The 12165-nt window shown below is 45.4% G+C and overlaps 1 protein-coding gene across 14 annotated transcripts in view; it reads right to left on the bottom strand.

The window, feature by feature from the left end:
• LOC116852389 (protein scalloped) overlaps positions 1-12165 on the bottom strand; it is a 200663-nt gene that overhangs the window by 44929 nt on the left and 143569 nt on the right. For 13 of the 14 annotated variants that reach the window (XM_032832707.1, XM_032832716.1, XM_032832698.1 and 10 more), the window contains 2 exons: positions 11087-11211; positions 7526-7664 (listed from right to left, as the gene is read on the bottom strand). In XM_032832707.1, the coding sequence (XP_032688598.1) occupies positions 7526-7664; positions 11087-11211 (264 nt within the window). The remainder of the gene's footprint in view (positions 1-7525; positions 7665-11086; positions 11212-12165) is intronic. The other variant, XM_032832799.1, reaches the window with a different exon arrangement.

Raw genomic sequence — 12165 nt, 5'->3', positions numbered from 1 at the left:
TCTCACCGTTGCACCTCATATTGAATTCGCACGACACGCACGGGAAACGTAATCCGCGAGTAACGCGAGTACGCGATGGCGCGCCGCAGGACTTCCGCCGATTAGACCTCGGACTGAGAAAAATCGCCTAATTATAGAGAATATATCACTACGACAGAGATAATGCGGGATGCAAATACGTTCGGAGATATGAGGAAAGAGGGAGAAAGAGAAGAGTGATTATTGCAATTCACGATGTATACACTGAGAGAAAAAACGTGTTTAAAAAATAAAACATATTTATCCGGTCGGTACTAATGTGTGTGAAAAAGGGAGAGAGAGAGAGAGAGAGAGAGAGAATATATAAAAATTTAGCTTTTTATAAAAGCAGTTGTTCATTTTATTTAAACAAAAGAATTTAGATTTAACATGTTATTAGTATCCACTGAATAAGTATTTTTTTTATTTTTCAGATATTTTTTCTCCCACAGTGTACACCAAAAAAAAAATATAATCTCATTTTTAACGGAATCCTCTTGTGTATGATCTTACAAGAAGATTCTTCCAAAAGAAAATATTCTATCTAGGAAACAGCATGTTATAATTAAAGTTCTTTTCTGACTGTTGGGATATTTTCTTTGGCTTGAAAAGAATCCCCTTGAGGCTGTATGTAACAGGATTCCGCTAAGGATGAGATTTTTAAGTGTAGAAGTTTTATTTCGTCCCGTAGTCGCGCGGATAGTAGCGCTCGCAAAATTAACACGCGCGTTTTGCAATGGGAACATTAGAAAGAATAAGTAAAAGAAAGGGACGGCATTAGTTCGCGAGGATAAATCGATTCCGAATTAGTCTACGAATTCCCGAATTAGTCCGAATTCCCGAAGCATCTGCTCCCAAGGTGTTTCTCGGGCAGACGCAGAACACCCTGTACGTTACTCCGTAACGAGTTACGGAGGCGCCCGCTCGTCAATTAATTTGCCATGGTTGTCCTCTCGGTTTATATCGACAAAGAGGGACGGGGGAGAAAGGGAGAGAGAGAGAGAGACAGAGAGACAGAGAGGTCGAGCAGATTTATTGTGCGGATTACTTAAGCGACGGCGGCTAAAGACCAGGTGGGTCCGCGTGCGGTCGATTTATCTGTTTAAATACGACCCCGAGCGATGCCGAGACTGCCGTTCGAGAGTTCATGCGGCACGCTACCTGTTCATTCACTCACTCGTTCGCTCCCTCGTTCGTCCCGTTCTTCCTCGCGGATATCGACGCGGAGTTCGCGTCCTAAAAGGGCGCTTTTAGAATACACATCGTGGCCCATAGAGATAACTCGCCGCCATTCCGCACGTCGTCGGATTTATCTCCGCAATTCCATTTGATTTTGCTCAATTCGGGCCTGAGTGAGAGGGCGGGCAAGTTCTTTTTGATGTCCCCCAAGGCGAACTTTTAATTGCATCGACAACCACGCGACTCGCTATTTATCCCACTCCACAATGTGTGTTCTCTCCTCTCTTCGCGACTAATAAACGGAAAGTTACGGTAAAAACGAAATAATATAGGGAGCAGACTGTGCATCGAAATACATCCCGATATCGAGACACAATGTCAGAGTTATGAACCGCTGATCCCGTCAGTCCCGAACTTTCTCTTGCTCTCCAATTTTCCGCTCCCGGCTGAGAGGTCTCCAGGGATGAATAATGCGCGTACTCATCGAATAACGGATTAATGTAAAAGTGCCAGTGCTTGAGTCATATACCTAATTCTGGGCATTCTTATTGCTTTGGTTCTTAGATACGATCGTTTAAATATTCAACATAAAATATGTATATATATATATATATATATATATATATATATATATATAAGTATATTCTATGTTAAAAGTTTAAATATTCGTATTTAAAGAGCAAGATGATAAGGATGTCCAAGGTTAGGTACGTGTTCAGACGTTGCTACTTTTATCTTAACTGCTATCTTTAAGTTACGGCACTGATTCGCACGACCTAACTAGAAATTTATCTCGTGACCCTAATTAGGTTGATCCCAATCAGTTATCTAGTTTGTGGTCTTGGTTTTGATAAATCATATAACGCAGTGTGGCAATTAGAGCCTTATTAATAGTACAGATTATTAATAATTAGGAATAATTAGGATTATTAATTATTAAAACCCGATAACATCACTTCATATAAAGCAGACAAATAATTGGGATGTTCAAGAGCGTGGGGTAAATTTCAGGGGGGGAAAGCGATCCGATACGCCTCCAACGTCGTTTCCGACGGCTCTCGACTCGCACAGCGAGACACCGACGCGAGGCGTCGTTCCCGGGTGGATCCGACAGTTCGGAAAATCTATTCAAAAGCCTCTCGTAGCCGCCTCGCAAGCGGCGTATCCCGGCGGTGGTGTAATATTACTTGGTAAACGCCAGCGGGCGCGGAAAGGGGTGAGAGAGAGAGAGAGAAAGAGAGAGAGAGGGGGGGACGAGGAGGACAAGGGATGGGCGAGGAAATTTGCAAGAAACTATATTTACGGAGTTCGTTCCGGAACATTGACCCGCGAGAGAGAAGTTACACCCAGTGGAAGCGGCGGAAGCCTCGGAGGTGTTCCGGGCAACCGCAGAGCTGCAACGGTAGTTTTTCTTTTCTGGTGTATAAGCAAGAACCTAAACGCTCCTCTAAGCGCTCGCCTCCTATCTACCTACCTACCTACCTACCTACCATCCTTCCACCGTCCTCAGCGATGGAGGGCGCGGAAGAGAGCCGTGCGCGAGCGCGCGCGTATCCTTTTATTTCTGTCGGTTTATTGGATGCCGTGGACGTAAGGACGAAGGACCTAAGGTCTGCGGGAAGGAACGGTGCGGTTTCTTTCCGCTTGGACGAAGTGGAAGTACGAAGAGAGGAAAAGCGAATAAGAGAGAGAGAGAGAGAGAGAGAGAGAGAGAGAGAGAGAGAGAGAGAAGGAGAGACAGGGAGAGAAAGGAGCTCCTTTCCACCTTGGCGAAACGGCCACAAAGAATATCGAGCCCCCTCCAATGCTCCGAGACACACAGGAAGTCCACTTTGACATTGTTCGTAGACTATCGACTGTGCTCGCAAAAAAGTCGAGCGGCGCTCGCGAGATTTTCGAAAAAGATTTCTTGGTACGCGTGTCTCGTCTCTGTGTCCCATGGGTGTATGTGTGTGACCGGTAATTTCTTTGAGGATCCAATAGGTTTATGAGGTGAAACGAACGCGGTGTTCGATCCATAGGGCTGTTCCTTAAGACATTAACGCGCCTCATCACCGAGGCCAATTAACGAATTCTTGTAGTTTTCGTGTTTCACGGAGAGATGGTGATAATTCGCACCATTCTCGCGGAGCCAAACGAGTCGTTCTCGACGGAAAATTATTGACGATTACTTCAATCGGCAATGTAGCTTAGAACCGCGATGGAATTTGGAAGAGGACGTGTCGCATCCGAAACGTTTCACCACGGATAAATCTCGGTGTGGGCGTCGGCATCGTCTCAGCGAGGATAAGAGAAGAGAGACCGGGAAGAAGAAACGGATGGACGGACGAACGGGGAGAGGGTGCGCGGAAGAGAGGTTGTAAGGATGAGGAGATCGAAGAAGGTAAATTGCCCCGAGATATTTAATCCCGCGGAAAGGCCGAGGAGGGATCTTTCTCTCTTTCTCCCTTCCTCCTTCTCTCTTTCTCTCTCTCTCCCCTTTATTGGCTCGACGAGTGAGCAACGGGTGAGATAAGTTTCCCGTCGGATCGATGGCCAATCGCGTTAAGCGATTTTCGCGCCTCGTTATCCTTTGTTTCCATCCGGTGGACGACGACGATCGACTCGCATCGCTCGGCGACGGCGTCGACGACGACGACGACGACGACGACGAAGACGACGACGACGACGGCGCTCCTCCGTCTTTCGTGACGTCGAGGATCGATCTTATATTGCGTCGCGTTTCCCTCTCTTTCGCCGTCTGCGCGAAGAATCGCCGACTTTCGCATTCCTCAATGCCAGGGGGAAATTACCGTGGGGTGTCCCGAGAAGCGACCTACTACTACTTATACTACCACTACCACGATTACTACTACTATTACTCCTCACGACTATCCCGATAGCGAGGGCGCAGGAACGATTTTCAATTGAGACACCCCCGCGCGACTTTGTACTCCGGAAATCGCTCGTCTCTTGAGATACGCGACGATTAATTAGATATCCGAAAGACAGAGGAGAATCTTCGTGAGACGCGCGCGTATTGCACTTAGACGCAAAGACGTTAGAAGTCGAAGGTGAAAGCGAAGCACGCGCGATTAACGGTAAAAGTTACTTCCTCTCCGAGACGATTTTTTAAAGTTCAGTGTTAATTTGATTTTCTGATAGAATCTTCCTTAATCCTTAATCCTTTAACTGGTGTAAAAAGTTTTAACATCAAATTCATTAAATTTTATTCATTAAATATTAAATTTTGATTCACTTAACTATTGTATCTTTTTTACTTATAGCAAATACAAATTTAATATATGCTTGTTGAAAAAAAAAATGAAAAGAAATCCGCCCTAGAAGCAGACAGTAATTTTTAATTACCGCACTGAAGAGATTAAATCTGACTTGACACAATTTGCTTCATTTATTTATTCATTAAAGTTTAATTTGTCACGAAAATGTTTAGCTCAAAAGAGTGACATCTCGAAAATCGCATTAAAACGCGAAACTGCGTTGATGAAAAACATACTTCAATTTTGTCAAAGAATACATTTCTTTTGCTAACTCCTGCATTCCTCTCTCTCTCTCTCTCTCTCTCTCTCTCTCTCTCTCTCTCTCTCTCTCTCTCTTTCTCTATTGTGCATTCTGCCTTATCTCGAAGTATCATCACAAACAGACGTCGCAACAAGATGATAATCTCATTATAAAGTTTAATAAATTTTATTATCATCGTGACACGACTATTAGAATTTCCGCAACCGCGATCCTCTCGTGATACGTGATCTCAGCGAGGATAGAATAAGGATAGAGCAGGCGAGGACGTTGCATTATTATCCTCGCCCTCATCCTCGTCGTCGTCGTCGTCGCCGTAGTCGTCGTTGTTGCTGTTTTCACCACCGTCGGTGCCGTCGACACGGAGGAGCCTGAATTAAGCTCCATTTTCATAGGACGCGGCGCTGCGATTGAATTGCCGCCCGCTTGGCTTTTCGCGCGCGAAGTGCTTTCGGAAATTAAGCGACATTGTGCCTTAACGAATGGGATTCATGCGAATGCGGCCTACGTTCTGCCGAACCACCCCTCTCGGAAAATTCGCCCACCAAGACGCGCAAGAATGGAAGAAAAGTAGCGATGATGTCCGCGCCGCCGGCGGTCGCGCGTCCCGCGAGAGACCGGAGTCAATTTCAGGCTTCGTTTACAGTCCTTTCAAGGATAATAGCGGCCTTGGCATGAATCGCCCACTTCCGCGGAACCACCGTGAAAATTCGCGATTTCGACTCTCATCGTGACAGACGGCCGCCCTTTAAAATTCATTCGTGAACGCGGAGGAAAAATTGTTCTGATTGTCCGCCGACTGTGGCTCGACTAATTCGAGTTTAAAAATGACTTTAAAACAGGCTTGAGTGGTTTATATTTACGCAAAAAAACGCAAGTCAGCAAGTCCTCAGCAAAATTCTTCGAATGCTGTTTACTCTTACGTGTGGCCTTGAAAGGTTTTTTCTAAAATCGAAAAGAAAATATTTTGAGCACAATATTTCTAAAATTGGAGGAGTTTCATTTTTATTTGTGCTTATCTTATTATTCTATGCTTCGAGTCAACATATTTCACTCGATTCAAAAAGAAAAAAGTTGGAATAATTTTTAGTAGACGCAAAAAAATAATCTTATTCTTAGTAGAATTTTCTTATTACCACATTCTTATATGTGGTCTCAAGAGGTTTCTTCTATCACTAAAAGGAAACTATTTTGAGCACGCAAAAGTTAGAGGAACTTTACCTACAAGTCTTTCTCTTAATAGAAATTTTTTCTAGCGAGATTCCGTAGTGTAGGATCACAGGATATATAGCATTATAGAGTTGCAACTAGTGTTGTTTTTCGGGTGTTTAATCGCGAAATTAAATTAAACCAACCTGCTTGCCGCGTCGCGCGGTGCCGCTGTTGGCAATTTCCGTCGAAGATACGACCCTTCACGATTGGATTTCGCGCAAGTCATACATCGATCGCTCACCGTGGCCTCGTATCGCAGGACTGAATTAGCGTCATCAAGCGCGAGAGCAAATTTACATATCCGCCGTTCGTTCATCCGCGCGTCTCACCGTCACCGACTCATCCCAACGTCGATTTATTGTCGTTCCCGGGCGAGAAGGGGGACAAGTCGACCATACGTCGACAAATTCGAGAGAAAGAGGGAAAGAATGGCGGGCGAAGATTAATACAAAAAACGCGCAAAGAGAACACACACACGCGCCCACATACATACAAAGCGAAGGACCGCGCGCGCGTGAGGGCTGGCCGGGGAGCGAATATCCTCCGAAGACGAGGCGGCGTTATTGCCCCGGTGGCGAGTTCATGGCGGTTAATGGTGGTGGTGGTTTACGGCGGTGGCCACGGTGGTACCGCCGCTCGTACCAGGCAATATCTGGTCAGTCACGTAGACTGACCTCAGCACCGGGCAATAACGACGCCCGTCTGGACGTTTCTCCGTGTCGCGTACGTGGCGGCGGCCGGGTGGAGGTACTCTGTCGTCGACGACGACGACGGTGGTGGTCGTCGCCGTCCTTACCTTCGGAGCTTTTCTTCAGGTGCTCTCAAACGTACTTCCTCGTAAAACGCACGAATAAGCGAACAAACGAACACGCGCCTCCTCGCCCTCACACACACACACACACACATGCACGTTCTCTGATGAGATATTCTAAGCATGTTTTTTTATGCCGATGATCCGCAAATATATTTCACTATTATTCATCCGAAAAATTATTACTTGTAACTTGTATTTTTCACTTGGAAATTGCATCAGGGACATTGCAAACGGATACACTGAGAAAATGTTTGGTATTTGTAATTATAATCATAAGAGAAATAATTACTATAAATTATGATTAAACAATCATTTTTTAGTCAGTTGTACTATAATTTCAGTGATGATAATCTTGTAGGTCTGTTACTATTCTTTAGTATTACTAATTGTATATTATACTACAATTGACTAAAAAATAGTTATCTTGAGTATAATTTATAGTAATTTTTTCTCTGTACGATTATAATTACAAATATTTTTCTTTCAGTGTAGAACTTTTGCACACACCTGATAGTTGGCAATACGTATATATATAAATGCAGTATGCTCGTATTATTTCTTACAAGTTGACGATTCAATTGGACTCCGCGGTCTCGTCGAAATATCCTCGTTCTCGATAAAGCTCGTCGGACTTCATCATCGCGTACGAGCGAGACGGATTCACGAAGTCTCAAAGTCACGACAAAAGGAGGACGACGCCTCCTTCCTTTATCTTCCTTTTCTTGCCGCGACCAACCGAACGACCGATAGAGAAACGATAGACCAGGAAATTGTGGGACTCACCGTACATCTTCCCTTCGTCGGAAAGAATGATTTTGCGACGACCACATGGCGGATATATGGTAAGAGCTTCCTGGAAGCTCTGTTCGATATCCGGCGACCACACACCCTCCGCGTCCGCTGCCGACAGGTCCTTCTCGTCCTGGAAAAATACGATCCTCATGATTCGAGGGTAAGCCCGGAGGGAAGGTAAGAACTTCTTAAATTATTGCCCATCGTTCACGATAGCTCGACTTTTAATAAGACCCGTCTATCGCTCGATCAACTGATTAACCCTCTCGCGAGCTTCCAAGGGTGGAGGAGTTCGACACACCAGTCGCAACCCCGCAACCCTATCTTTCGAACGCGCGAGTCGATAATAAACGATCGCGATCGATATACCATATTTCTCGAAAAAAATATCTGAGATTTTTGTTATCCTTACACTGAGGAAAAATACTTGAGAGTTTATACGCGGGATATTTTTACTTCTATTCGTGTGAAGTAAAATTTATTTCTATAAAATAAATCTTTTATCTCACAAATAAATTCTCTTGTTTTTTTCTCAACGTTTGAACCCTTTATGCTTCGTTTCTAATATTTTTTATAAAGCTCCAAAACCGCCACAGCGGTGTCTTTTCAAACAAAAATTTAAAGCAATTTACTGCTAATTTCAAAACTGATCAAAACCTGGAAGGTGTCCCTGTGACGTTTTCCTAGTTTCTAGAGAAATTTCGGGCGGCACCCTTGGGCGACACAAAGGGTTGGAACAAGAGAAGGCGAGACCTAGCTCATGAAAAACGCTTAATTCTGTTCGTGCTGCCGTTCCTTCAATTCCCGAGGCCTCTTCGAGCGACCGGTGAGGTCGGGATGGCCTTTCCAGCAAGATGCCGCGTGGTTCTCGCGCCGGCATCCGTCACGTATCGTCGCGATTGCGTCTCGCGATACAACACGCGCACATCTCAGCGTCCTGGGCACGTTCGACACGAGAAAAGTTCATTTATCACCGATTCCGCCGTTGACCGCGAGAGCGCGCAATTTATCTGGCGCGTCGATCGTGAAGAACGTGGCCGGATCTCGGGGAGATCACCTTTCTTCTCTTCTTCCGCGAAACAAAGGGACTCCCCCGGACAGCCACGGAGCTACGCTTGGAACGTGGCCGAGAGAGAGAGAGAGAGAGGGAGAGAGAGGGAGAGAGAAAGAGAGCGAGAGAGGTCTCGATTTTCGAGGGGTTTCGAATTCAAAGAGTGATTCGTTCTCTTTCGTCGTTCATTTTCGTTTTTCCTCCTTCGTGGCGCATCGCGTCGCGTCCAGCTACGTTACAGCGGGTGCGGGATGTCGCGTTGTCGCCCGGCGACTCGCACAACACACATCTCGGGTGCGAGAGGGTTACGTACCGCCACCGCTCGCTCGCTCGTTTCGCGAGGCTGGAATTTCAAGCGAATCGAAAACACCTCCGTGCCGCACGAAGAGCCGAGAAACGGGCGATTACGAGCGCGGGCGTTAGGTACCGAGAAGCGCGGGAAAGGGTGCGAGGAAACGGGGCTCGTCCCTTCCGAGAACCCTAGTCACGTTCGCCACGTTCGATATAATATCGCGGAGCACGCAATCCGGAACCCGGTGGACTCCCCGGATGGCGCGGGAGAAGAAGAAGAAGAGGAGGAGGAGGAGGAGGAAAAAAGGTAAGAGAAAAAACGAGGAAGAAATCCTCGATTCGATCTCGCTGGCGCACACCTTCCATCGCGACGCAGCGCGCCCATAGATCGCCGATAAACGCTACCGCGAAACGGCACTCTGTTTCGTTTGAATTGCTAAATCATTGCGGGAACAGTTACATCGACGATACACTGAGACTCGTCTGCAATACGCGGAGCAAGCTTGCCGTGAGAGAGAGAGAGAGAGATGGTTGGAGTAGAAATAAAAATAATTCATTCCTCAAGCTCACGCCCCTACACTCTAGCTTCCTTACACTGGAAGTATTTGTCTTTGATTAAGATGTAGGGGAGACCGGGACTATATGGCCTCAAGGATAAGTTGCTCATGTGCTCTTTTTTAGTATTTATCTTGAAAGAAATAGTGGGTGCACAAAATTGCGAAATGGTATCTTTAGAACATAGATATTTTTCCCTGAGTTTGATTAAAATTGGAATAACATTACAGTCAAGAAATAGAAACAATCGTTTTGGTAATAGCAAAGTAAATTTTCGGCAGCCCCTGCCGGCACGATAGTCACTCGAAATTTTCTATTAATATTCTCCATTATGACTAAATAAAATTAAGCGATGTGCTATTAGCTTGAACGACATTTCTTGCAAGTGTATGATATACTGTTTCTGCTAATAAGACTTTAAGCGGAGAGAATGGCAGTTTCTCTCTCTCTCTCTTTCTCTCTCTCTCTCTCTCTCTCTCTCTCTCTCTCTCATTCTCGAGCGCGCGCTCGGACATTACGTAAAAGAAATTTCGAGGAACGAAACGCACGCGGGTAATAAAAAATAGCAAATGAATATAGCACACATAAATCGTACGTTCGTCGCGTTGTCGGTAAAATTACACGTGAGAGAAGAAAGACAGTGTCGCGGAGGCAACGATGGGGACGGAAGGATCCGAAGAAGGGAAGGAGGGGGGCAGAGGAGCCAGAAAATTAAATTGCAAAGGCGACATTCAGCTTTGAAGCTGTTTCGCACGTCTGACCCAAATAAATCCAATTTGCATGTGCTAAGCTCGGCAAATAAACGCTTAAGTAATCCCGTAAATTTTCATGACATTAGTATTCATGATGCTGTTTGGTTTTGCAGCGGGGATATATGCAAATAAATTCCGCGAACAAACGAAAAGTAACCGCGGGAACGCGGTTTAATCCTTAACTGAAAACAGCGCGTGCTCCCACGGCCGGACCCAATGAAATTTCATTGTCGCGCAATTCGCCCGCGAGATTATTTTATTTTTGACACCGCGTGTAAATCCCTCCCGGCGCGAAAGCTGCCTCTCCCTCTCTCTCTCTGCAAATCAAAGATTATAAAATGTACATACATATTCCATCGATGATATGAATAAATCTTTTATCTTTCGGTCAATTTCAAGCGATATTGCGATAAACGGTCAATCATTTCATGCGGTATCGCAATTACAATTTCGAAAAATAAATGACTCTTCAGCTCTCTCTCTCTCTCCCTCTCTCTTATCGAGAATGCAACCACATATAAACGACAAACATTTCGTCGTCGCGGAGAGTCACTTGCAAATTGCCTCGCGAGAAAAGGTGTCGTCGCGAATTTTTTTCATAAGATAACTTTCGCCGTTCGCGTGAAATTACATCCGCGCCGTTATTCTTATGTCGTCGAGTGCTTCGCGCACATCTTGGGTCCTTGCGTGAGACGATGTATTGGCGAGGTCGATGAGAACCGGCTCTTTTCCGGCCGAACAGGAAAAGGCGCCCTTTCCGAACTTACTAGTGCCGGCGAGCTAATTGAAATAAGAACGGTGTGAGAAAAGGAGGAAAGAGAAAAGTGGGGAAAAAAAATCGAGAAAGGGAGAAGAGAGCGACGCGCGAGCAGTCTTTAATTGGAGACGGCACGCTCGACTTACATCGCTAATTTCGCCAACGTCGAGGTTCTTCGTATCCGAGCCGGAGCCGTTGGCGTCGGGCGGCGGCCCGGAACTCGCGGGGGTCCACGGCGCGGAAATGGTGTCGGCTGCAGCCACCGCACTGCCTGCAACAAACGAGAGAGACGAACCCCAGTTTATTAACTTTTCCCTCGGAAAAATCCACTCTCCCTCTCTTTCTCCTGCACCTCGTCCCCGCTCTGTGCGCGGAGATGCACGTGCTGGCCAACCGGCCTACATCTCGCGATGCGAAGAATAATTAAGTGAAGTAGGACGACATACGTACACAGACACACGCACACACACACACACACACACATATATATATATATGCAGGATGTATTCATGAATCGGGTCCTTTGTAGAAAATTACTTCCAGCATTGTTCTGTAAAATACTGAATTTGCCGAGGTCCTTGAATATGCATGTAATCCAGAATATTGCCGTGATCTGTTTGTAAAAATTATATCTAAAGTCATACAATACCGGAAAGAACGAGACATGAAGATTCCTTGACAGAGTAAGGCAAAAGTCAATGCCTATGGGCACTAATAGCAGTGATATCTAACTCTGGACATTTTTATTGTTCTGGTCTTTAAATATGAATACTTAACCTTTCAATATAGAGAATATATGTACAAGTATTGAATATACATATATTCTGTATTGGAAATGTTCGTATTTGAAAAATAAAGCAATAAGAAATTAGATACCATTGGTATTATCAGTGTCCAGGCATTGTGTAGTACTTTTATTCTAGGGAATACAGAGACACGCGACGGGAGAAAAGTGGTTTCCCGGCAATTCTACCGCAGCATCCTCCGCTTTGGTAACCGGAAGCGTTCAGTATGCATGCAACAGCAATCCCCCTTTTCAGAGGGATAATGATACCAAATGTTAATATTAATAGTAATCATAAAACAATTGAGAGGTTAGAGAGTGCTGTTCGACCAGCCCACACCACCGGAATCATTACAATATCCCCGGTAGGGACACCCCCACCGCGATCACCCTCGACCCCTCCTAATTTCACTGTGCGTTATTGTTTCTAACGATGCCCGC

This window comes from Odontomachus brunneus, unplaced genomic scaffold (genome assembly GCF_010583005.1).
Source record: "Odontomachus brunneus isolate Ranch 3 - 2012 unplaced genomic scaffold, Obru_v1 Obru_scaffold_006, whole genome shotgun sequence".
Classification (NCBI taxonomy): domain Eukaryota; kingdom Metazoa; phylum Arthropoda; class Insecta; order Hymenoptera; family Formicidae; genus Odontomachus; species Odontomachus brunneus.
Note: the sequence above shows the minus strand (reverse complement) of the source record. Positions and strands in the feature narration are given on the sequence as shown.